Source organism: Pygocentrus nattereri, chromosome 10 (genome assembly GCF_015220715.1).
Source record: "Pygocentrus nattereri isolate fPygNat1 chromosome 10, fPygNat1.pri, whole genome shotgun sequence".
NCBI classification, from domain to species: Eukaryota; Metazoa; Chordata; class Actinopteri; order Characiformes; family Serrasalmidae; genus Pygocentrus; species Pygocentrus nattereri.
This window is the reverse complement of record NC_051220.1, coordinates 18,180,326-18,207,718: the sequence shown is the minus strand read 5'-3', so window position 1 is coordinate 18,207,718 and position 27,393 is coordinate 18,180,326. Positions and strand designations below refer to the sequence as shown.

The 27,393-nt window shown below is 38.6% G+C and overlaps 2 protein-coding genes across 7 annotated transcripts in view; both read right to left on the bottom strand.

The window, feature by feature from the left end:
• cep170b (centrosomal protein 170B) overlaps positions 1–13,811 on the bottom strand; it is a 34,233-nt gene extending 20,422 nt beyond the window's left edge. For 3 of the 4 annotated variants that reach the window (XM_017703252.2, XM_017703254.2, XM_017703255.2), the window contains exons 1-6: positions 13,509–13,811; positions 12,025–12,162; positions 7,776–7,865; positions 4,272–4,350; positions 3,786–3,844; positions 3,440–3,581 (exon numbers count right to left, since the gene is read on the bottom strand). In XM_017703252.2, coding sequence (XP_017558741.1) covers positions 3,440–3,581; positions 3,786–3,844; positions 4,272–4,350; positions 7,776–7,865; positions 12,025–12,129 — 475 coding nt within the window. In that variant the 5' untranslated portion in view covers positions 12,130–12,162; positions 13,509–13,811. Of the gene's footprint in view, positions 1–3,439; positions 3,582–3,785; positions 3,845–4,271; positions 4,351–7,775; positions 7,866–12,024; positions 12,163–13,103; positions 13,430–13,508 lie in introns of those variants that run through there. The other variant, XM_037542226.1, reaches the window with a different exon arrangement.
• A 6,435-nt stretch (positions 13,812–20,246) lies between these two features.
• Positions 20,247–27,393, bottom strand: part of akt1 (v-akt murine thymoma viral oncogene homolog 1) — a 71,635-nt gene continuing 64,488 nt past the window's right edge. For all 3 annotated transcript variants that reach the window (XM_017703256.2, XM_017703257.2, XM_037542116.1), the window contains exons 11-14: positions 27,092–27,306; positions 26,386–26,473; positions 25,761–25,863; positions 20,247–23,204 (exon numbers count right to left, since the gene is read on the bottom strand). In XM_017703256.2, coding sequence (XP_017558745.1) covers positions 23,125–23,204; positions 25,761–25,863; positions 26,386–26,473; positions 27,092–27,306 — 486 coding nt within the window. In that variant the 3' untranslated portion in view covers positions 20,247–23,124. The remainder of the gene's footprint in view (positions 23,205–25,760; positions 25,864–26,385; positions 26,474–27,091; positions 27,307–27,393) is intronic.

Below are 27,393 nucleotides of genomic sequence, written 5' to 3'. Positions count from 1 at the left end.
CAGTGTGAAACGAGTTTATCCATTATCCATTATATTGGATGGTAGCTCCAGTGAAAAACACAGTTCAGACAACAAACATGTCTTGGCCAACTGCGTAAATCTAATGTGCCTTGCATCTTGATGCTACAACTTTAAGCTCATTATAGAATTGTAGAAAATAAGAAAAAAATGGAAGTTGATCCCGTGTTCTAAAAAAATATACAGTATACAAAACCTATAGCATGGAACCAACTACATCAAGCATGTAAGGGGTGTTTTGTTAGAAAAACATGCACATACACACACAGAAAAAGCAAAACAAAAGGAGGAGTGCGCTATGAGAACAGAAGCACAATCTAGAAGAATTCTATGCCACAGACAGAATGCAAGGCTCAGGTGCGAACTAAAATAAGGAAACATAAATGATTATGTCTAAAAAGGGAAGAAGGATCTGTGGAAACTAATGCACGCACAGGGGTACTTGCCCAAAATCACATCTCCTTATTTTTCCCATCAAAGATGATCATCTAATTTATTTGAATGTAAAATGTGTTAAAGCTGCACTATGTAACATTTTTGTTAAAACTAAAAAAGAAGCAGCATTACTGACTCAGAAGAAAAAACTGCTAAAGCATGGTGTGTGAGCAGCGCTCTGAGTAACCCTGTAATGACAAAGAAAAATTTTAAAGTCTGAGGTACTGAAGGAAGGATCAACCCGCTATGTATCGGTTTCAGGCAATTGCTGATCACATGATGCATAGTGAATTTACATCTTTCTAATAGTAAATCCATCTTTGAAGGAACAGATACTGAATAATGACAAAGTGAACACAAATTTTCTCCTAAATGTATCACATGATACATAGCCAATCAATCAGAACCAGTTTCTCAGTATTGTTTTGTCCCATTAGCAAATGTTTGTGATAGTAACTGTTAAGTTTTTCAACAGCAATTGCAGCAACAATCCAGTGCTAATCCACAACCTAGTTAACACTAGTTACATTACATGCTGTGTTGTTTGCTCTGATGTTATACCATGGTATTTGTCTATACAACATTTGCAAAGCATTTTATGGCCAAAAAAAGGAAAAAAAAAAAGTTGCTCGCCTTGGCAATAATCCATGACTTCGGGGGGCAAAACTAAAAAACTAAAATTAAATGTCAAATTTAAACAGTGCAGTCTGTGCATTCTGCTGTCCGTCTAAACTAAATGCAACTAAATTCTACAATCGTGGGTCTTTATTGAAACGGAAGAAAGTCAGCACATCTCCGTGTTCCTGTGAGAGTCTTGCTCTCCTCTGAGAGATATATCAGATATTCACTGCTGCAGAGAAGACGGAAAGGATGGAACAGATGATAAAGTGGCAAATATTTGTGGCAAACTTCTCTATGAGCAGTTAAATATGAACGATTTTGTGTAAACACTTCATTTCAACGTTAACCCTTTATCCAGCTACCTAAACCTTTTGCTAGTGGAGTCAAGCGTTCACAGAAAAAGACAATGATGTTAAGACAATGATGCAGTGTTTAAAACTATAAGCGTTATCTGGAAAATGAACAAGGTCACTGTGAAAACAGTTACTTGCTTCTCTGCTCCATTTCCATTACCGATACCAGAGAACCTGCATTTCAAGATACAAATGTTACCCCTCAGCTCATAATATGAAGTAGGATGGCTTGTTGCACAACTTCCGCCATGTCCCAAACCACTTCAGATCCTCTTCAGATGCTCCATCATGGAGGATGTGCTCCCATGTCAGCTAAACTCGGCTTTACAAATAGCACAACTGACTTTTTTTTTTTTATTTAGCTACCACACTTTGAAGGATTTTGTTCTTGAGGCAACCATCACACTGTAATTAATTCTCCAGTGAACGGTAATGTCAAAGCATTCCTAGAGAGCGCGAGAAAGACACAATGACATCACCAACTAATCGACCACTAAATTAGTTGCCAACTAATTTGGTTGTTGATTTTAGTCGACTAAGTTGAATAATCGTTACACCCCTGCAACACACATCTTTATTTTAGGCTCAAAAAGAAAGTCCAGCTCGATGTTTAGATCTCAAATGCAAAATCAATGTTATATTAATGAAGACATGACAATAGTAGATGACTCATTTAGAGTTCTCTTTGAATACAGTTTCTGGTGATTTCACAATATGTTGAACTGGTAATCCTACCAGTGCTGGCCACAGTGCGACTGCGGACTTGGATTAACTCACGCTCAGTGTTAATCCCATCATGTCACATGCTAACAGCATCACAGACTGTGGTTACCCACAGTGCCGTTACGTCTATCAGGTTGACAGATTAACAGTAACTGTCTCCTCTGATCAGGAGAACCTCCAGAAGTGGCAGAGCTCAACCTACAGTACCTCAGCCACCTTGAAACGCTGACACGCAATCCCACAGCTTGCATGAATACCACGTTAGCCATTCTTCAACTCTATTACACTAGCGTCCCGTTATCACAGTTAATGTACAGAGAATAATACACCCATAGATGCCCGTAGATGTAAAGGGAGAAGAAGTAAGGTTAAGTGAGGTAGAGAAGCAAATGACTGAATGAAGCAATGATGAATCAGGTATAGCTGACAGAGTGATTAAATTCAAAGTTTCATCAAAGGTAACAACATGCAAACTCAATCCAGTAAAAATATACTTTCTTTTTATAGATTATATCAGCAAGTCACATAAATAAGAGATTACTTTACAACTCAATGCTATTTCAGTCAAATTTGTGACGATTTAGCAGTGAGGAACCCTTTGGTCTTCTCGGCCTTCAGAGATGGTCTGATGAATTCTTGAACTTGAAAAAATTCTTGAAAAAAATGTCTGTAATTATATCTTAATTTTTATGTAAAAAGCATTATCCTATTTCCATCCATCCATTATCTAAGCCGCTTCTCCGTCAGGGTTGCGGGGGGATGCTGGAGCCTATCCCAGCAGTCTTCGGGCGGAAGGCAGGATACACCCTGGACAGGTCGCCAGTCCATCGCAGGGCAGACAGACAGACACAGACAGTCACTCACACTCACACCTAGGGGCAATTTAACATGTCCAATTGGCCTGACTGCATGTCTTTGGACTGTGGGAGGAAACCGGAGAACCCGGAAGAAACCCACGCAGACACGGGGAGAACATGCAAACTCCACACAGAGAGGACCGCCCAGCCGGGGAATCGAACCCAGGCCCTCCTTACTGTGAGGCGACAGCGCTACCCACCATGCTTGTTTTTTTTTTCATGCGGGCTTGATTTTCTGTGAATTTTGATATTTATGCTCCAAACTGTAGACCAAGCTCTAATAGTCACTATTCACCACTGTAGTTTAGGTTTGGACTATAAATGGACTGCAAGTTTCTATTACTTGTTACATTGATTGGCCCACAACCCCCCCAAAAAAAACGTAAGAACAAACTGGGAATACCAAAAGGTGTCTTGGGTGCTAGATGTTACCTGTGGTGGATTTGCCCTCGCTCTTGCCCTGCTTGGAGCAAGGCGATTCTGTGGGTTTTCGGCTCTTCTCTTCTGCCTGTTCTCTCTTCTTTGCCTCCAGAGCCTTTAGTCCCATCTGCAGCTGACTGGTGTACTTCTCATGCTGACATCCACAAAAACACAAACAGCTTGGTGGGAGTGCACGGAATTGTCTATGTTAAAAACAGTCACACCAAGATACACAAAAAGATTCTACAGAAACAAACTACAAGAACAGTAATTATTATGACAGGGAACCAGATGGACAACCAGTCAGCATCTACAAAGATCAGATACTCAAAAATTAGCAAAGCATGAGAACATGTACCTTAAGGGCTTCCTCTGGAACCTTGTGTTGACTCCGCTCCATGATGTAAACGTGAGAATGTGGGCAGAGTTAAGATCTATCTCAGGTATAACATGGGAAGCATGAAAGATGAGTCAGCTTAGAAGAATTAAGAAAGGCATTAGACCAACAAAAAAAAACTTTTTTTTTTTTTTTTTAAAGTTTACATTGCATCAATTCTATACAGCTGAGCCTTGTATAACCTTATCCTTACGCACACAAATAGCAGCACGTTTCCTGGGAAATCTGTCTCATAAACAAGAAAGCTGTTTCATTTGCCATTGTCTAAACGGAATTTCTTGCATGCTCAGTTCTTTTTTTTCCAGTTGCAACGAAGCGAGGTTGGAGGAGATTTTCAGCTCAACACTGACCATAATCTCAAACCCCTGACTCAAAGCAGAGGATTAGCATTAGATGAATTCTTTCTGTACGGGTATGGTTGCATTGGTCCATTGCGGAAAAGGATATCATATCCGAAGCGAACAACATCAGAGAGCTTCAGGGTGATGTAGGTCTGGTCAGGGATACGGAGGTCATTCACAAAAGTCTGTAGAACAGTGACAGGAAACAGTAGACAACAAAAAGCAGTCCAGTGAACTGTTCAGTTTTCAGGTCAACCTTGTAAAACAAAGTAGCACTAACATAAATCAAAATCAGCAATGGCATATGAGAGAAACAAGACTAGCAACAGCATCTCACTGCTACAACACCTAAATATACAAGAAAATGAATGAATACATCTCTATTCATTTTTATATGTGTGAAAATAGAGAAGAAAAAGATCTGTAAGCAGAAGTGAGGTAATGAAACATAATGAAGCCTTAGCAGTTTTAACTACATTAGGAGGGTGTGTAGGGATTGTTCAAGGTGTTTTGGCAGCTCGCCATTCGAAGAGTGAAAGTTAAGCTACGGTCTGCAAGTTAAGACATTAATAAGATTGTGCCAGTTATATAATGAGAGTCTGCACCACAGGAGGCAGTGGAAACACAAGATGAGATGTGGGTGAACGAAGCCATGCCCAAAAAAAAACAAACAAAAACAAAAAACAAACAACAACAACAAAAAAAACACAAAACAAAAAATAAATCTTTACCTGTTTCTCTGCTAAACAGCTGGCTAATGACTTTCACAGCATTCCAAGATAAAATTGACCAGGAAAAAGGGTTAAAGGTTGCATGCATATCCAATCACTCAAATGTGTATCCAGTGAATGACAGCTCATGTTCTGCTGGTGTCTTAACTCTTAAGTGCTAACACCACATGGAAATACCTTTTAGGAGAGGGTCAGGAAAAAATTTAAAGCTGTAAAAAATTTTATTCTTCTATGCTTTTGCCCAAGTCGCTCCTCCTAGCATCGGCCTTGTGCTCTGCATGCCTGGATTAAACTAACTTTAGGCTGTGTCTAACTTCATGGCTTTATGAACAGTCTTCAAATGACTTACATCAACTTACATAACAAATCATTAGTGACAATTGTGACACATACAGTGCTGACCTCATGTATGTGACACTACCATTCAAAAGTAACTATAATCATGTAACATTTAACAAACATTTTTTGTTATTTTATAAATTATAACTAAATTACTGGGGATGAAAGGTGTTTTTAGATGTTTTATTCAATCTTTACAGAAATGTGAGGAAAAAATGTAATTATGTACAACTCCAATGAAGATGGGACGTTGTGTAAAAAATAAATAAAAACAGAATATGATGATTTGCAAATCCTTTTCAACCTATATTCAATTGAATACACTACAAAGTCAAAATATTTAATGTTCAAACAAATAAACTTCATTGTTTCTTGCAAATATTCACTCATTAAAATTTGATGCCTGCAACACGTTCCAAAGAAGTTGGGACAGGGGCATGTTTACCACTGTGTTACATCACCTTTCCTTTTAACAACATTCAATAAGCATTTGGGAACTGAGGACACCAACTGTTGAAGCTTTGGAGGCGGAATTCTTTCCCATTCTTGCTTTATGTACAACTTCAGTTGTTCAACAGTCCGGGGTCTCTGTTGTCGTATTTTGCGTTTCATAATGTGCCACACATTTTCAACGGGAGACAGGTCTGGACTGCAGGCAGGCCAGTCTAGTACCCGCACTTTTTTTACTACGAAGCCACGCTGTTGTAACACGTGCAGAATGTGGCTTGGCATTGTCTTGCTGAAATAAGCAGGACGTCCCTGAAAAAGACGTCGCTTGGATGGCAGCATATGTTGCTCCAAAACCTGTATGAACCTTTCAGCATTAATGGTGCCTTCACAGATGTGCAAGTTACCCATGCCATGGGCACTAACACACCCCCACACCATCAGAGATGCTGGTTTTTGAACTGATAACAATCCGGACAGTCCTTTTCCTCTTTGGCCTGGAGGACACGACGTCCATGATTTCCAAAAACAATTTGAAATGTGGACTTGTCAGACCACAGGACACTTTTCCACTTTGTGTCAGTCCATCTCAGACAAGCTCAGGCCCAGAGAAGCCGGCGGCATTTCTGAGTGGTGTTGATATATGGCTTTCGCTTTACATGGCAGAGTTTTAACTTGCACTTGTAGATGGAGCGACGAACTGTGTTCACTGACAGTGGTTTTCTGAAGTGTTCCTGAGCTCATGTGGTAATATCCATTACAGAATGATATCGGTTTTTAATACAGTGCCGCCTGAGGGATCGAAGGTCACGGGCATTCAATGTTGGTTTTCTGCCTTGCCACTTACTTGCAGAGATTTCTCCAGATTCTCTGAATCTTTTGATGATATTATGGACTGTAGAGGATGAAGTCCCTAAATTCCTTGCAATTGCACGTTGAGAAACGTTGTTCTTAAACTGTTGGACTATTTGTTCACGCAGTTGTTCACAAAGTGGTGAACCTCGCCCATCCTTGCTTGTGAACGACTGAGCCTTTCAGGGATGCTCCCTTTATACCCAATCATGACACTCACCTGTTTCCAATTAACCTGTTCACCTGTGGAATGTTCCAAACAGGTGTTTTTTGAGCATTCCTCAACTTTCCCAGTCTTTTGTTGCCCCTGTCCCAACTTCTTTGGAACGTGTTGCAGGCATCAAATTCAAAATGAGTGAATATTTGCAAAAAACACAGTTTATCTGTTTGAACATTAAATATCTTGTCTTTGTAGTGTATTCAATTGAATATAGGTTGAAAATGATTTGCAAATCATCCTATTCTGTTTTTATTTATGTTTTACACAACACAACGTTATCTGCCTTGAGATTGGATCTCCACTTTTAAAATATGATGAATTCTGGATACTAAAGGTATATTTCTGGATATTGAAGTTAATTTTCTGTGCTACAGAGATTTCGGTCATCATTTCAGAATCTTTTATGGCTCTGTTCAACATTCTCAACACATCTATAAAGTTAAATAAGTTAAATAGGTCTAGCATGACTATTTTTACAGCTTTCTAGTATCACATGCATGCTTTATCAATTGTAAAGTTGCACAAGACAAAATCATGAGAATCATTTTATACATACATTTACAACCAAAATGGCTGTATGTTGTATGTTTTATATATATATATATATATATATATATATATATATATATATATATATATATATATATATATATAAAAATATATATAAAACAAACGTTTAAATGACAACTGTGTTTTTTGCAGTAAGAAATTAACTAAAAAAAAAAAAAAAAAAAAAACTCAATCTACCAAATTTATACATCAGAATATACATGCAGCAATGCAGGAATTAAGTCTGAGAAACTGTTTAGAGCTAACTGAAAATGGGTACGTTATTTTTTTGCCCTCAATGGCAGGCTTCTTTGTTGTTTAAGCAAATATTAAGAACATTCAGAATGATTACCATTTAAACCATTTGAATAAGCAAACGGATGAGGCCATACCACAAATAACGGATTGTATGTGAGTCGAGTTATACACAGAACTGACTGCCTTTAAAACAGAAGTTCCACTCTGAACTCACCCCATTGAGGCTGCCCAAGTCTTTGACGAGGTGTTCATCTGCAGCGGAGTCATAATTGATCACAGCATGCTGTTTGTCCACACTGCGAGACTGGAAAAAGCATATTCGGCACAAAGAACCTTTACCAACATGGCAGAATCTGAAGACTTACACTGAAAAAATGCAAAGCCTTACTAATGTGAGCTACGCATACCACTGACCATCCAATCAGCAATCTAAAAACGGCACTGATGAGGCATAACCACAAAATTACACGAAAATTGCCAAGCAATTACAGCATAAAAACAGACAGGCCCAATTAGACACACATTCAAAATAAACTTGCTGCATCAACGGCAACAGTGCAGATAAACATATCCACAAATGTCCTGAGGAAAGCCTAATTGCAGAGAAGCTTTGTTTTGTCTCATTATCTTTGCAGTCTTATCTTCCACACATCAAAGGCTGGGAGCTATGGTGCCAGACACATTGGCAGCCTTGTTAGTGCTCATCAGAGACTTCTCCATGAGTTTGCGACATTACAGACAAAGCCAGGGAGGGACGATCTTTGGCTCACTGAGCCCCAGCTATTGTCCAGCAATGCTGAACACTTAACAAGCAGAGAACAGCCATAACAAGCTTTTTAGTGCTCATTATTTCCACGGCTGTCACAATAAAAGGATTACACATTCCATTACTTGATAACTTCTCAAAGGATTGATAATGATAAGTTGGCAACTTTCACCAGGATGATGCATATTTTAAATACTCTACAGGTCTTTCTTACAGTTAGCAAAAAAAAATGATGTGGTCAACTTGGAGTTTCTATTCCTGTTGTAGGAACTCTTTGCAGAACACGTCCAGCTCTGCAATATTCTCAGGCCATCTTGCATGCATAGCATGTTTAAGACATACCCACAGATTTTCAGTGTTCAGGTAACGGCCACTACAAAACCTTCGGCTTGCATTTCTGGAAGTAGTTCATGAAGCAATTTTTTTTTTAATTGAGAAGTATTGAGAATTATTTAGGTGCCGCATTTGTCACATGAAGCAATTTTTTTATCATTTTCCTGTTGCTTCAGTTTCTTGACTGACCAAGTCATATTTGCTGATATATAGTGGAATCCGTTCTTGCATCTACTTGAAATTAAACAACAAATGTATTACGCTCTGGAACTGCCATCAGCTGACAATTCCTACTGACAACTCAACTTGCCAAACCAGTCGTAATAAACCACTCAAGTCCTGAATCTTTGCAACTGAAAAGGTGTCTGAGACTTCTGCACATGCCACAATTGGTACTGGTAAAGTATCTGTGCATTACTCTTTGCATGTTAGAGCAAAATGTTATTTTTTAAAAACAGTTTGCTGTAGAGCTTGTTTACCTTTGTTCACTCCAAAAATCAACAAAACACAAAATCTGGCCAGGGCTACCCAAACTATGTGCATACAACTTACACAAAACTTCTGCATGTTTTTTTTTAAACAAGTATTTTACAGGCTTCCTTGCTTATAGTTTTTCAAGAGTGTTTTTGGAATCTCCGTAAAGCACTGCATAGATTGCTACTGCTCAGTTTGTTATTGTTCATCATTTTTATTATTTGGTCTTTTGCAAAAAGGAATCAGCTGATTAATCATCAACAGCAGATTATTCAATTATTAATCTAACCAACAGTGACAGCTAGAGATGGCACCAAACAGATGCCAGTTATCAGTATCGGACAGCAGAAAATGCTGGATTGGATATCAAAGGGGGGAAAAAAAAGAATGCGATGCAATCCTGTAACAAATCTAGCCTGAAATAGTGCACACAGTGTATGCTTGAGTAATAACAGTCCACTTCTAAATGCTCATCTTAAGTGAAGAAATATCAGATCAGTATCATTATTGGATCTCTATTAACAGCTTTAAGTTCTGCATTGGTTCCTTCACAGTTTCATGTCCTTTTGGAATCCCATGGATGGAATAAGCACAGAGTAAGCCAAGTCTGTATTTGGGACATTCACTACTTAGGTATGGACATCTGGCAATAACCAGTGTATTGTTCCTGAAATGTGCTTCTGTCCATGAGCGTCCACAGGCTCCTTTATTATGAATGCTGAGGAGTCGTTCTATTTATAGGCTAAATAGGCCGCTTGTCAGACTTGTTGGAACAAACACTGTACAGGTAGGTCCTTAGCTACAGGAGCTTAGCAAGATTCCTTGTGCCTAAACAATGCTCACTGGGGACTTGGTTCTGATCAGTCACTAAAAGTAAATAACAGACTACAGGTTACAGCTCTCAAAACCACAGTCACTATTAGAGTTTCTGATGCATTGTTCTATATGTTGACATGGTTTAGCACAACCCAGAGCCTGTGGCTGCTAGGAAAATACCAGTGTACGTCTAAGAAGAAAGAATGAGCATTTCTACAAAAAGATCATGGGCTGGCCTCTTGTTTTTTTTTTGAAAAGGGGAGAGACTGAGGCTTGGACACAGTGAGTGTGCATGAATATGGACAGGATGAGCCTTTGAGCTGAGCTAACCACTGTGGTGAGGGAGGCGTACTGAACTAACCACAGACCAAAGCAAAATGGATAAACAGTTTTAAAGGAAGGGCTCTTTTTCCAGCTGTTTAAGTACACAGAGAAGAGTAAGGATGAGGGTGCTGGGGGAAATAGAGTGTGTGTCTACGGCTGCTATCAGGTTCTGGTAGTAGACACAGCGAGATGGAATGTGATGGCAGCAGCAGTTTGTCCACACAAGACTAAAACAGAATCAAATCATCAAGCAGTGAATTTTATCTTGAGCAAGAGAGAAAGATCTCGCCTCCAACTAATCAAATCTCCAATGGATTTCTTTCTTCTTTGGACTTCCAGCTCAAGCAAAGAGACTCAATTAAAGATGAATAATTTTAGGCTAAAACTTTACCTTGACGTTTCATTTCCTGTATATTGACAGAAAACTAGACTGTGCAAGGCTTTTTTTCTGTCAGCAGAGAACCAACAATGGATGCACTAATGGGGCCCTTCCATTTAAATCACAAAGTCAGTTTCAACACCACCCCTCCTAGACCACAGTGATAAAGTGATATCTGTACACATTCTAGTTTAAAATGCTCACTAGACACAAAAAAAATAAAACAAGCAGAAATAATCGGCTAGTTTGAGTTCAGAGGTTCAATTTTCCTTTTCCTTCCTTTCCTTCAAAAAGCAAGAACTGTTTTTATTTTCATTTTTCATCTCATTAGAAAAAGCACGATTCAACTTTTCCCTTTCTAACACCAGTACTGAAACCTTGAGTATTGGCTGATAGCAATCCAACATGTTTAAGTTTAAAACTTCTAAGCCTTGAAATAGCTTTTTTTTTTTTAATCTGAAGCTCTTCACTAGGTGTGGATCTAAAAGTACTCTCAAACTACTAAAACACTCTGCTGCCCCTTAGGAAGAAATACATAGCTAAGAGCATCATATCACACAACGTGTGTTTAGGGCTAGATTAGAAGTGGATCGGATTAATTCTCTTTTAGGAGCAGTGAGCATTTTCTGCTGATATCAGCCCAATCCTGATACCTGGTATGAGATCAGTGTCATTCTCTACATCCAAAGTATATTTCCACTGATGCTTCACCAACACCCAGCACATCAAATCTTTTCATGTAATAGCTGCCAGAAAACGAGCCCTGTCAGTTATCAAATTGACTGGCATAACAAGGAACAACCAAATGACGCACAAGAAATTTTAATTGTTAAACAAATCAGAACGTATTTAGAATCAATGAAATGTGCCTACACCATCAGGAAAAAAGGGATCATATAGGTGTATTTTTATTTGTCATGGTACAAACCATGTATCTTCAATGGTAGACCAATGGTCCAAAGACCCAATTGTGTCCCTCAAATACGTTTTAAAAGGTACATTACATTAGTTGCACATTTGTACCATTTCATAACCTAAGATTTTTTAAAAAGAAAACTGAAAAACAAAATAAAAAGACTGGAGTCAAGACAGGGTGTAGAATGGTACAAATACGTTCCCTAGTCAAAGCTACTGAAGACGTACCCAGTACCTCCCCAGTGACAGTGTAGTACCATTTTCTGACAGAGTATGTTATACAAGTCAGCCTTCTGGTGACCAACCTTTGAGCTCTCATGTTTTGTTCTCTCTTTCTCTCTCTAAATCAGCCTTGATTTCCAAGCTGTTCACTTTGGCTCTAACAAGCAGAGATTTGAGGAGAGTTTGGCACACAGAGTTCGTATGTGTGTTGTACACGTGCGTGTAAAGTCTCACCTGCAGCATCAGCTCGCAGTCCTCTCTGCCAACAAAGATCATCTCTCGTGGCAGACGGTGGCGCGTGCCCGAGCTGCTCACCAGGAACCAAGAGGTCACACTCATCTTTGCACGCTTTGTCAAAGCCTATTTAGCATCCTACAAAGCAAAGAGAAAGTGTTCAGTAAAGGCTTTAACATGCTTATTGTATAATCCAGCACTAGCTATAAAACAAGCCCACCATTTAACCTGTCTGACATCACCTAAGACAAGTAAAATGCAGATGTTAGTAATATGAAGTAGGGCCGAGCAATGTGGGTCAAATTGAATTTTTTCTGACCAGCATGTGATTTAAATTGCAATTATTATCTTGTATTTAAGCTCCAGGCCAAGAAGACCAGTATGTCCACTTTTTACTTGCTTGAAGCTTGAATGCTGAACAAAGTGTGCCAGACTGCTAGTTAGTTGTGGTTACAGCATATTGGGGTTTGGTTGCTTCTGATTGGTCTAACTCATTCACAGGCAGTTCCCAAGATACTGGGTTCAACTTCACCACTTAAAACTTAAGACAATGTTCATGATAATATGGACTAAAATTAAGATGACAGCTCTTGTAACGTGGAAATTGCACTTCTTCAAATTGTGATTTCAATGAAGACGATAATAATCATTATTATTATTAATCTTTTAGCCCTAATATGAGAGTGTAAAAGCAACAATCGTAGTCATACAAACACTATAAAGACCATCTAGGCTACCAGATGATTTCATGTAAGCTCCCTCCTAGCCTCGCCCCTTAAGAAGTCACTGTATATACGTGGTGTCAATTAATTTCAGGCAAAACTTTACATACTAACCAAGAAAATATTCATAATTCTCACAAATACTGCATCGCAAAGACCTTGATCAGTAAGTAAAAAGGTAACTTCCTGACTAGCCCACGCCTTTCACACAACACTGAAGTTTGCACCATGACTTTATCCTTTATCAGCAGGCAAATTCAAACACAGAACACAGATAGTCTCTCTCTCTTCAGACAAAACGCGTCGCCATGCCAGGTTTGCTGCCACAGGTGGTCAAAAAAAGTGAACAGTTAAAACCTTAGGACACAATGAAGCTTGTCAGCTCAGGCTGTGGGAACATCCTGCTATCCAGTCTGATTTTCTGCTCTGAAACCATCTGGTAGTGAAAGTTCTTCCCAGACAAATTCCCCAGGTTCCTGATCCAAAGCAGCGTGTTTCAGAGTAAATTTCAGTAAAAATGACGTGAAACTGTTCGTGGTGATTTGCAGCGGTCACTGAAGTTCAGCTCGACACAGGCAGCTAGCGATACCGAGCGGCTAGGTCAGCTAGGCTAGCTAGTTAACGTAAACGCTGGAGCTGCTAGCGATACGAAATTAAGACGTTACCTTCACGTCTGTGTTTTCAACAAGGTACACTCGTTTCGTCTGTGAACGGTGAAAGGATGTTGTAAATGTAAATGGCGTTACTGTTACGATGACTTACCCAGTCGGAGAAGAAAACTCTTCTGACTAGTTTTCACCAACAGGAAATATTAGCCAACGTTTCCCAAAGTGCCAAACAAGCTCTGACTCTGACATTCCCAAACTGCCCCGTCGACAGCAGCGGTTACGTTACCTGCAGCACAGATATATCGCTCAGCCCCCTGTGTTAAAGCTCAAAACAGCGAGCCCTCCTTTCTGTACAGCTAATAAATCCGCAGAGTAAACTTCTATCAAACACAGTCAGCCGTTTGTCACACAGGTGGATGTAACACACCCTCCCCTTTCAGACACTACAGCAGCTAGTTTTCCTAGCGGTGTCCGACTCGTCAACGAATCGGTTCGCTTGAACCGGTTCCTTTTAATGAATTGATCGTACCGATTCGCAGATTTGTTTACTTTTTCTAGCACGTCAGAAACACGAACTATTACAATTCTCGTATCAGTTTCTTGATGTTAATTCTCTTATGTGTTTGCGTGTTTTGTGCACTCTGTGGCTGACGTCATTAGTGAGTAGTGACTGGATTGGGACTCGCTGAGCCGCATTGCTGAGGGAGGATGAGATTGTGGCTGTTCCAAAGAGTTCAGTGAAACTAGTTTGCTGTGTGTTAACGTTCCTTTGTTCTCCGCTGCCTCATACAGTCTACTGGCAGAGCTGATAGCACGCAGCTCCACGTGGCTATCTGATAAGGAAAAATCTAAAGAACGCAGAAAGGAAAGTTCATTTAATTACGCAGACACTCATATAGCTTGTAAAGCTGACTAGACTCAACATTGTGGAACGAAACGAATCGTTATATCGGGCTTTTGGTTCATTGAAACGGGCAGTTGGAAAGAATCGGTTCAGTCATTGAATCATTCTTTACCTCCCTATTTTCCCTCCCAGCTCATCGCCCTGGAAGCTACAAGTTGGTGACGCAATAGCTCAGCAAACAAAATAACACACGGCAGGCGCTTACCTGCCTGGAGCTAAAATGCTGGATAAAAAGGAACATTTGAAGATTATTAGATGTTCTCGTACCCCACACTAATGTAAAATACCTATATATTTTTTGGCTAAGTATAAAAATGTACCTAAATGTGAGATAACGATGACAGCCCATATGTTTAAGCACCGGTACAATGAAAGTTTCACAAAAAGACAGACAGTCTGTGTGTTACAGTTACTGAAAGAGAAAAAGCTTGATCGTCGTTGATCACTCATCACGTCTCTGCGGCCGGTTGAAATACTTTGGCCATATTTTTTCTGCTGCCTTTCAGTTCCCTTCCACCAGGCGGCGATCTGCGGCCTGTCTCTGTTGGCAGTGTTGATGTGCCGGTCTATTTCTAGTGGTTTAAATCTTAGCTGTGAGTTTCTCTTTTTAATTACAGTGATGTGCTTCTGGGTGTAGAAGTAAAGTGGATCTAGCATTGTAAAGATTTGCTTGATGCCCTCTGAAGTTCTAAACCAGGCATATGATAATGTGTTTGCCCATTTTCAGACTACAAAGATAAAGAAATGTGTCATTTCTTGAGATGGGTACCAAATGGACAAGCTAGTTTCATGTTTTCACTTTGTCTTCTATAGTTTCAATAACATTGCTTTTACCAAAAAAATCACACATTAATAACATTTTATTTTTTGGGCCAAATAAGACCAAAAAGTACCACCACTGAAGTTAGGATGGAAGGTGATGTGACGCATCAAAGACCTTCTAACGTCGTCTTTTTGTCAGAAAAAGCTGTGAAAAAGAAATCATAACAAACAAATAGATCATTTTTATAATTTGTGTGACAGGGTGCACGTTGTGCTTCACAGGCCCTGCCAGTGAAGGAGAAAACTAATTATCAGTATTGAATAAATTGACCCATTTTGAATGTGTGCTTGGCTCTTCTTCATTCCATTTAGTGTGTCAGAATATTGGGCCTCATTCATCAACCATTCTTAAGCATCATTTTCTTCTTAAAAACCCACTTTTACACAGCTTTCACAAAGACTCTGACATTTATTAATGTTTTCTTACCTGGGATTATTTCTTAGGTAAGAACAGAATCTACACACACTCAAGAAGACAAAGGTGAGAACAGTTCTGAGCTTCAGGAACATGTCATGAATCGAACAGAAACGTTTCCTTAGGATCGTTCTCAAGAGCTAATTTAAGACAAACCATAGGAAGATATGAGTGAACAAGGCCCTTTATATTAATACTAGAGAAGCTGATGTGACAGGGTGGAAAGCAAAATGCAAAAACAAAAATAAAAGATTGTCTTTCTTATAACCAGTGTTTTATGTTAAACTGATGAATTTCTCTAGCGATAAAAATAAATAAATTATATATATATATATATATATATATATATATATATATATATATTATACCGATAAGCTTTAGATTAATGTACTTAAGCTTGAAAAACATTCATTGAATGTTGTGGACCCAAATGGCCTATCATATTAGCTGGTATGAGCTCTGTAATACATCTCATATTTTTCAGGCTTCTCTGTCTCTGACCGTCCTTATCAGCTTTAGTTATTCATGCCATTGTTATATATTACATTATTATACAGTTAAAAGAATTGTTCGCATGCATGAATGCCATCAACTGGTTTAGAAACCCTCCTTTAGAGCCCCTCCAACGACAAACCATTTATTAACTGTTCCGCATTTTTGGATTTCTATCTTTGTACAGTCTTTTACATCCAAAAGCCAAACTATGCTTTACATTTTAGTGTTAAATACAGGGCATCAAACAATGCCATACTATGCCTTTATGATTTTTAGAAAAAAGTGTCACATACACTGTGTTTCATTGCAACATCTCAACGGTTTTTGGTCTGTCTATCCCATTGGTCTCCAACCCTGGCCCTGGAGAGTTACCTTCCTGCAGAGTTTAGTTCCAGCCTGTATCCAATAAGCTGCTCCACCCCTTACTTAGCTCTAATACATCTGATAAAGCCAATCAGGGACTTGGGAAGAGGTTGATTAACTGGAGTGGGTGTGGGACCAGAGGTGGTCTATCCTGTATGTTTACTTAAGGGAGGAAAACCACAACAAATGATAGATAGGGCAAAAAGGCTTTGCTGGGAAATGCATGGAAAAGAAAAAATCCAGCTACTATGGATCGTCTGCAGACTCCAGCAAAGAACGTGTGGGAAGCAGTTCCTTTAAACCAGGCATGTTCAATCCTGGTCCTATTGGTCAAAGAATGTTGGAGATGGAGCTGCCGGGTAGAAGGAGAAGAGGTAGACCTCAGAGAAGGTTTATGGATGTAGTGAAGATGGAGATGGTTGGTGTAAAAGTAGAGGAGGCAATGGATAGGGCAAGATGGAGGCAGATGATCCGCTGTGGCGACCCCTAAAGGGAGCAGCCGAAAGAAGGAGTTCAATCCTGGTCCTGGAGATCTACACTCTTTAAAGATGTGGTTCCTCAGTAAAGACCATGGTTCCATATAGAACCATGAACACTGTTAAGTGCCAGTGTTGCACGTTTGTTTTTTTTTTCTCCTTAAGCAGATTAGGTGCAGCTGGGCGCATGACGGATAATTGTGGACCTCTCTCTCTCTCTCTCTCTCTCTCCCTCTCTCCCTCTCCTTTTTTTCCCCCTTTCCAGCATGAAGTGTGGACAGGCAAGTTGGGCGCGCCTATACATTTGCATGCACTATAGTCGCCAAACTGTCTAGACACACTACGTAAGGGGCGAGTGCCACCCGCTGTATTGGTTAGATTTGTTTTGTTTATTTCTTTGGCACCGTCCACCTTTGTGGCTGGTAGGACTTTATTAGTTTTCATATTGAATGTGTTATCCTTTTTTTATGTATATATGCTCCTGTTATGTGCAGCTACCAATGGAAGCACAGTAAAGGTTTTGATGTAAACCTTGCTGTTGTGTACTGGAGCCAGTCCTGCTTTACATGCCATGCCATATTATTTTGTTACTCCTCCTCTCCTCCCCAAGCTACATCTGAGGGGAATGTAACAAACACTCACACCATTTGCATGCTTAAAGGGTTCTTCACATGGTAAAATTCCATTTTTTATTTATGGCATTTGGCTGACGCTCTTATCCAGAGCGACTTACAATTTGATCGTTTTACATAGGTAGGCCAAGGTGGTGTTAGGAGTCTTGCCCAAGGACTCTTATTGGTATAGTGTAGGGTGTTTGCCCAGGTGGGGATTGAACCCCAGTCTACAGTGTAGAAGGCAGAGGTGTTAACCACTACACTATCCCAAAATGGTTCTTCAGATTGATGGAGAATGTTCTGTATAGAATGTTTTTGAAAAGGGTTCTTCCATTGTTACAAGTTTGACATTGTAATAATGGCAGAACTCTTTTTGGTGCTATATGGGACCCTTTTCCAAAAAAAAAAAGCAAAACTTGACCTACAAAGTACCGATAAACACTATGAATTAGTGTGTATTTATACTCTAACTTTGTGTATATTTTCAAAAAACAGTCTTTAAGCAATTGTTTGCCACTGTAGTGTTTTTGTAGGTCTTCTAGTTGTGAAGATCACCCCACACTGCTTCTTCAAACTTTCCTACATGTTTTTTTTTTTAGTATATCAAAAGTATTTTTTTAATTACATGGAACGAAGTGGCAGAACACCAGACATTTTTGACTATTTAATATCAACGCTACTTTTTTTAAAGACCCGAGACACTTAATAACAGCTGGGTAGAGTCTGCCATGGCCTTCTTAAAGTGACAGTGCAACTGCCCTAGAAGATATGCTAGATATGCTTTCCAAAAGACAAAAATCAAATGTCCAGACCATAACATCAACAAATAGTTTGGGGGGGAAAAAAACTTGTTTACAAAAAGTAACTAAGATTGAGATCCTCATTCGTTCCACTGGGAGCTAAAGACTTCACAGAAATTCACAGATCTACAAAGTTTCCCCTCTGTGATGATACTTCTCTCAATCTCCCCCCTTTTTCTGTGTGCTTGTCTAGTTTAGTCAACACAATAATTATGTAAACAACATTTGGATTTCTCTTTTCCCAGCACAGCCTCGTAAGATCTCACTGGGTTTTAAATCATGCATGAATTTCACTTAGGGGAATTCCACAGATTTTTCAACATTTCCGCATTTTTAAATGGTTAAGATGTAAAGTCAGAATTGTTCATAGAAGAGATGATAGGAAGCAGACATCCAAAGAGTTTGACATTAAAAGCTACATCTCAGAAAGTTATTAATTCATTTGAAATGGTTAAGAATATGATGTCCGGGACATTGTTTTAGGATAACTTTGAGATAAGGTTTTGGCCTAAACATTGTGCCACCTGACTTTTCAGACTAATGTCAAAATAAGCAGGCATCTGTTTAGACACCTGTAGAAACCTTTGTGCTTGAACTTGAATTTATACTTACATGTTCTAAAATAAACACACACACTATATATATAAAATGGTTTTCCTGAGGTTATTCCACCTGACATGGTAAACTGAACCATGACCTCAAAAATGCCATTTTTTCCTAAATATGTGAAAGGGCTACTGCTGATCTTGGAGTTACGTCATGAAGGTCACTTGGGGTCTTCTTTATGATGCAATAACCTGACTCCTCTTTCGTGAAAGCATGTGAAAATTCATCTGACATTTGAGGAAGTAAGAACTTGGAGACAAAAGTTTTTCAGTGAGTTGAGCACTTTTAAAGTTGCCTTTTTTGCAACATCATGCCAAACTACTTCATTTTATACAACTAAATTATCTTTTGTTATGGTTTACTCAATGAACATATATGGCTGGACAGCTGCACCGCCTGATGTGTCTAGACTGTTAGACCTCAATTACAGTTTCATGATGAATGAGCATTAATGCTCATGCTTTAAAATTTATTGGGGGGAAAAAAACTGGTCCCATTTATTTCCATTCAAAGCTACAAACGTTTTTTCCTTCTGTAAAAAGGAAACTGATGCAAGGTATCATCACAACAGTGACCACAAATACACATAATGAAAAGAGAGAAATAGATTTTTGACTACAAAGTAGGAGTAAAATCAACACAATAAACCTCAAATATCTGTCAAAACATAACCTTGTAAACTTTGTAGTGACGTAACAGAGGATAGATGTGCTTCAGCAAAGTGGTTAGCCTCACACTAATATGATGCATTATAGCTGAAATTCTTATCTTTACTGACTTAATCAGAATTACATTACTTGAGTTACTCATATATCTCTAACAATATTAATTATGCATTGTGCACTGTAAACAAACTCCCTCTGTATAGATGATCAGTGCTGGTCCCTGTACCTATTTTGCACTTGTGTGTTACCTGCATCCGCTGATTGCATGACTTTGTTATTGTGAGCAGGTCATAAACCCTGTGAACAGTGATTTAAGCATTCAATCATGCTAATATAAAACTAATGGATAAAGATCCCTGTTGGATTTTAATCAGCATGATTTGTTGAGTCTTGTTCAAAGGCAAGGATAGCTGCAAACCTTTTAAACAATGTTTACTGTTTGTTTCTTTCTGAATAAAGTACAGAAAGGACTGCTGGATTTTCCCCTAGTACAGTTAGTACAGATGTGTCTGGGCTATACAGAGCAACACAGATATACTTTTACTTTTTCCAAGAAGTATTAAATAAAATAATCCCATTACAGTAACTAACCCAACACTGCCTGTAGAAACAGGAGATGACCAAAAGATGGTTGTACTTGTATTTAACTACATAAAATATGTTTTACACTGTATGCTGCTGTCACTATCTTCAAAAGTCCTATATGCTGTGAAATAATGCATGAACACACTATATAGCCAAACCTTTTATTTGCTCAATTCCACAGAAAAAATCTAAACCATAAAAACAGATGTGTGTACAAAGTTTGTATTATTCGTATACTAAAGCATGTGTCTTTAGTTTGAGAGTTGAGGAAAGGTATATTAAAAAAAAGCAAAATATCTCAGCATTTCAAAAAGATAACAGGACAGTATGAGAAAGCATATGCATATGTAACAATCAGGTCTTAAAGAAGCAATAAGTAGATGCTTTCAAGAAGAAAATGATATATAGGCTATATGGTAAGTGTGGAATGTTACAAAGTGACAGAGTTAAAGGCATGTGAGCCAAAGAGATGCTGTTTTCTACAGTGGTCGGGTCAAATGTTCAAATGGCATGGTAAGGCAATATGAACAGCAGTGAGCCAATAACATGTAAGTCGGCGGACAAAATGGTAAGGTTACTTATTGCTCCTTTAATCTGGAGAAGAAGATACAAAAATTAAGGTATTAAGGTAAAAAAGTGAGGAGGGAAAAGCCTTTACATTCATTTACGCATGAGACAAAGTTTTGCATGGTGATTACTACGTGAGATTTGAACACTGATCAGAGTAATGCACTTCAAAAATTGTGACTGACGATAGTAAAAAAAAAAAAATTTCATTTTCAAAACAAGTTCTTGACGCTTATTTCCTAACAGATTCTAGTATCTGTACAAAGACTCGTTCCAATATCTGTACAAGGGCTGTACTGGATTGTATTCAAACTGCTTGAAAACAGTTTCATGGTATTTACACCTTCCATCAGATTAATCTACAGAAATGCTGGTTCATGTTACCTTCAACGGTAAAGGAGCATCAGGCAAGATCTTTAATGATTACAGTCTTTGCAAATCGGATTCACGCTTTCAATCACACACTAACCAATGAGTGGCCACACTGTAAAACACTGATCTCTTGGCAAGCATCTTTACGTCTAATATGTATCATTTTGAGACTGTTGAGAGACCGTTCTATGTATTTTGAGAATATTAGGATTATAACTTATTTCTAGATGTTTTTACTTGTTTTAAGTAATTCTTTATAGCGAAATTGTTATTCTTTGGTAGATAACATTGCTTGTTTTGCTTGTGTTTTTAAAAATGATCTGCCAATTGAACAAGACTATTTCTCTAGATAAATGACTTAAAACAAGTACAAAAATAAGATTAAGATGTATTGATTAGGTTTAAAATGCAAAGATATCTTTTTTTTACTGTGCATAGATCATTTTCATTGTTTATAAATCAGCAATCTGAGCAAAGTAACTCTTACCCATGTTTCATCAACCCATGCAAAATACGGCTGCATTTATAGTCGGTGTGGCAATCAAAATGTGAATGTCAAACACTTTATACAACTCCAGCGTGTAAACAACAATGGCTGACTTTTCAAGCTAAAGCACCACTACTTGTTGAATCTTACGTGAAGCTCCCCTACGATGTAAGAAATGCCTGAACGCCAATGTACAAATGCAAGAGGCAGGAAAGTGCATTTTCCCCTGCAAAGTCAATCTCCTAGTCACTGCTGGTTTATATATAAATAATGAACAAATCCAGGTAAAAAAAGAAAAAAAGACAGTCCGTTCAAAAGATAACAAAGGCTGGTTTTGCCACAAGGCTCCCTTAGATTCAAAGCCGTGAACTGTAAGGATGTTGTTGAAGTAGTTCTAGTTGTAGTACCTCACTGAGGCTGTGCAATGTGCACTGGGAGAAATGCACCCAATACAGAAAACAAACCAGTCCAAAAAAAGGAGGAAAAGAGAGAGGATGGAGGAGGAGTACCCAACTTGATTAATACAGGGAAAAACACTTTCAAAAATGGCAATGCTCAAGCGCAGGATGCCTTTTTTAAAGCAATCTGAAATGAGAATTTCTCCTTACCACTTGGAGAACTAAAGGGTTAAAAAAATCCATTCAGATCCAGTTCAGACAAAACTGAAGTGGCCTTGTTTCAGCTGAACTACATTACTAAACTATCTATGTACTTCTTTGTGGTTTGCTACAGTATTGCACATTCAGTACAAATGATTACAAATGCAGGGGAAATTTAGCCTAAAAGCTCTTGGGCCAAAGCAATTCCAATCAATACCTCTAAAAAGTCCTGCTCAATTGAAATGCTATATGATTGCATATTATTCAAAGACTTCTTCAATGAGTCTTTGTATAAAATGCATAAACGCTTTTGTTGGTCTAAAGGACTTGTGTCTCAATGAAAGTGTTACAATTATTTGGCATTATATTAGTTCAGTTGCTGTAAATACCTAAGTAGGTTTAGGAAGTGCTCTAAAACCTTTGACTTCTGTGTCAAGTGGCTTTTTATTTTTTCAGTAAATTATTTATTCATTCATTTGTTTGTTTTTTGAGAATGTGGTGTACTGTTCCCTCTAACATCCTCGAAAATAAGTCACTGGAAGGCCACAGAAGTAAAAGTGTGCTGGAAGGTTTGTTTATCCTTTCGCAAGACTGTGAAATTTATTGGTTATAGCCATGAAGAAATGTTTGTGCTGTGACAAAATTTGACATTTAAGACAAACCAAAATGTTGGAGAATTTAAGACAAACCGAAATGTTGGAGAATTTAAGACAAACCGAAATGTTGGAGAATTTAAGACAAACCGAAATGTTGGAGAATTTAAGACAAACCGAAATGGTGAAAAGGCCCAAAGTGTGTGCACTCCAGTAGGATGCTGCCAAAGGCCGCCCTCATCAGATGCCAGTTTTTTTTCCATCTTTCCTTTGTGATGTTAAAGTTTAGTCATTGGTAGGGGGAAATTTGTCATAGGTCAGTGGTGCAAAAGAGCAACGGCTATTCAAAGCGCCCAGCAGGGAGCGCTGGAATTGGTGGTGCAGAGGCAGGAATGAAAAAAGGTCATCTAGCAGGTTCCACTGGCAGAGTAGGAAAACTTTGGAAAGTGGGGTCTCCTCTCACTGTCAAACGGCTCCATGTTTTCATCTGTGAGTGAGTGAAATAAACACAGAGAGATACATTATAGGACATTCATAAAACATAAATGCCAGATAAAATGGTACACATCTCGTCACTTAAGGAAAAAAATGCATTTAAAGTCCCAGGGAGCACAGTGCATGTTGATATTGAGAGTATAATGATACTACAATTGAGTGTTACATAAAACATCTAGCAAAGCCTGAATGAAAAAAAAACAAAGAAATTTAATAAAACAAATATAAGAAATAAACCACTAATCAGACCTATCTGAGCACTGTCTTTGCTTTCTGTTAGTTTTCTCTTGTGTTGTGAAAAGGCTGTGTGATCACTATAACCCACAAAAACCCAAAAGCCCAAGCCAAACCTGATGTCAAAAATGTGCGTGACACGTGACATGTGAGTGACATTTGAGCTTTTAAAATACATCAAAACTACAGATAAATGATTCCTGTGTTGACAGGGCATTAGTGAGGAAACGTATAGAAGGGCTGGTTGATGTGGAGAGAGAAGAAATGTGCAGAGGACTTTAAGAATGGCATTACTGGGGAAACATCCTGTTGTTTTGTTTATTCAGCGTTTTCAGTACTCTTATTTATTTTTTTTTAAATAATTTTGTTTATAAGACAAGTCATTCAACATTGCTGGATCACTGCACATTGAAGTGTAAGTAAAAAATAGCAACTGCTCCTTTTACAGGTTAATTAAAAAAAAAAAATACTGGGTGATATTCCAAAAAGAAAAAAAAAAAAAAAAAATCTATAATGAACTGGGCTGAGCCCTGGAACCTTACATGCCCAGGCAATGCTGCTGGTGACCGCAGGAGCAAGAAAAACTGATTCTTTTAAATATATATCTTTATTGATTTGTTTATTTGTTTTACTTTCTGCAGTCTAATGAACCTTCATACCCCAAAGTGCAGTCACCCGGCCACTTTATTAGATACATGTATTCTCACTCTGTCTACTTTATCAGGGCCTCTTACCATTCAGGTGCACTTTGTAGTTCCACAATTACAGACTGATGAATAGGGTAAAAGGGGGTTAATAAATTATGCAGAAAACCAAATGACTACAATGTACTCCTATATAGTTAGTGGTGCTGATCAAATGGACAAGCAGTGTAGATACAAGATAGGTGTACCTAATAAAGTGGACAGTGAGCACATTTGCAAAGAGTAATACCTCTGCACCAGGGGGCAGTGTTCACTCTGAAATATCTAGGGCTGTTACTAAAGACGATTTGCATAGTGGATTAAATCAGACAATTATGGCACTGATTAATCAGAGAAATTAAATGTGCGGTCAGAATCTATCATTCTACATCAGACTTTTATCAAGATTAACAATGCCACAAGATGCCTTCAGCATTGCCCTCCTAAATGCTATTTTACTCAGTGTGTAAGGTGCAGAAACAATAAAGAAAAAAAAATGAACATGAACATGAACAAATTCCACGACACTCCGACTACTGTTACAGAGATAGAACTCTGCATTGTTTTTCAAATGATTCCTCATGTAATGATTAAGATAAAAGTGTTACTGATACTAGCAAGCTCCTAGAAGCTGCCCTTATTAGTCATGTCAGACATGCAGATCCATAAAGAATGTTAACCACTCAATAAACAGCAGAAACACCACACCTGATGACGATGTTTTCAAAAACTTTTAAAAAATACCCATATCCATGACGAGCAAGTCTGTGAGTATTAGTGCACTAGCAAAAAATAAGTATAATTTGTAGCTTATTCCTTCAGCCAATGGAGTGTCTATAGCGAAACCAAAACAGAGTTTGCTGAAAAGCAGACACCATGCTGTTTTTATCAGAATCAGAATCAGAATCAAGCTTTACTGGCCAAGTATGCTACGCATACGAGGAATTTGGTTTTGGTTACAGGAGCTCACAGTGCACAGTATCAGACAGACATTCACATATAGGGAATAAGATAAAATAAATACCTTCTGACTAGTTTTACTGCGTTTCACTCACCATGGTGAACTTTTGATAGTTTCTGCTGTGAATGTGTTTCTCTAGAAGGTGAGCTCATTTTCACTCATCTTACAGAAAATGGTCTTAGACAATGTTAACAGCTGTGTATGTACTTTAGTCACCACCATCTGTGTTTTCCCTCTTTCATTTAAGTGATGTAAATGGGCAGCGAAAACGTCATGACAACTACTCGATAGCAAGATAGTTTTCCAACTACTTTTTATTATCAGCATTATCAATAACATTGATATTGAAAGTTGACACTCTCATGTGAGGAACCTTGAGAATTCTAAAACACTGTCTGAATAAATATTCCAGGTATTCATTACTAGAGGAGCAGATAGGTCCAAAAAGAGATGACCGACACTAACAGTAACACTACATCATGACTGACATTAAGAAATCCTGGAGGAAATTTACACCAACTAATGATACGCTTCATCGTCCAATGACAAGCACTGCCAGACGACTGGAAAACTGTAACAGTAAAATGTCCAGCACAGCCCAGGAGGAGCTGTAAATTACTGAAAGTTGGTAAATATGCAATGTATGTCATGTTGTTGATGTGTATAGTACCTTCTCCAGGTGGTGTGATAGTGATGGTCTGTGCAGTGAACTCTTCGTCAAAATACCTTGTGTCCGTTTCTGAGGTAACCTGGGGCTTAAAAGGAGGGATCAGCTGAGAGAAGGAGAGACAAGAGAAGGGAGTAAGTAAGTAGTAGTAAATAAATGTAGCTCAGTTCCTGTTTTAGAGTCTTACTAAAGAGCCTTGCTTGTACCCTGCTGCTGGAGCTCTAGAAGACACATCTTTCATGCTGCACTGTACAGACACTCCTTGTTGATACGAACATTAACAGATGTTGCCCGCTCTGGCTAAAATACAGGGAGGGGAATCACAGGCTAAGTTTAAACAGAGGATTACTATAGAACTAACTCTTATTTACAGTGTGGGCTACTGCTGAGGGCATGATCAAATCCAATCTGCGTGTGCACAGATTTCTGCAGGAGTTGTGTTTCATGCTAGGTCAGCGATCTTGGTGGTTCCAGGCTGTAACCCTAACATACTTTAATCCACTTTAGTACAAGGTCAAGTCTAGATTTAGAGGATTTAGAGCAAGATTCAGTCTTATTTTTAAAGAACATCACATTTAAAAAGGTGTGCTGGAAAGGTTCATAGTGAGAGAGTGAGTAATTTGTTTACCTTTTTCTCGTAAACATCTTGCCACACGATTCCAGCAAAAAATTTGTGCTGCATGATTTCTTTTGCATCATCAGGCCCACCTCCTAACCTAATGGGCACAATACACAGATAAATGTTAAAGGAATAGCTCAACCAAACAGCAACAACACAACTAAACATGGAAACATGCAGTGCATATCATTGTGCATCCCTAGATAAAAGGCCTACACTGACTCAATCATGCACACTGTGGTTTGACCCCAATGATCACTGTTTGTGATGTTATTTGCAGATAGTAGTTATGAAAGTCCACAGAAATCAACTTGTTTTGCATTAATTTTGTGTTGCACACAATGATCATTTGCACATATTAATGTTTCGAAAGCTATTAGAAACAGAATATACCCTCCCCATCCCTCCCTTTCAGAAATGAAAAACTATTCTCATCTACAGCATTCACATGAATGGCAAAGCTGAATTTTGCTGAGAGGCGACAAGTTTGTGTACATGTGTATCATGATGAAACTGTAAAATCAGTTCATTCAGCTATTGTCTTAGCAAAACCACTTTTACAGTCTACTTCAGTTTATCACACAAGAAAGTGCACATAAGAGCTGTGTGTCTGCTTTGTGACTACATCTAAAGAACACTTTAGAGATAACTGTCTGAAACAAACTGAAGAATTTATGTGAATGGAGGGACATTAGAGAAAAAAGAAGCCACTGACCTCTGTTTCGGGTCTTTCTTAAGGAGACCGGAGAGCAAGGACTTGCCCTCAGGAGCGAGTGTCCGGGGGAAACGGATATCCTCCATGAGGATGAGCTCAAACAGACGCTCGTGGTCCTGGTTGTAGAAAGGCAGGCGGCCGCACATCATCTCATACATCACCACCCCGAGACCCCACCAGTCTACAGCACGACCGTAATCGTTATCCTCCAGTACCTACAATACAGAGACATTGGCATACAATTGTAAACATCTTAGCCTGGAACTGTCCCTGCGAATGCATGTTCTCCATTTTGTTCCCCA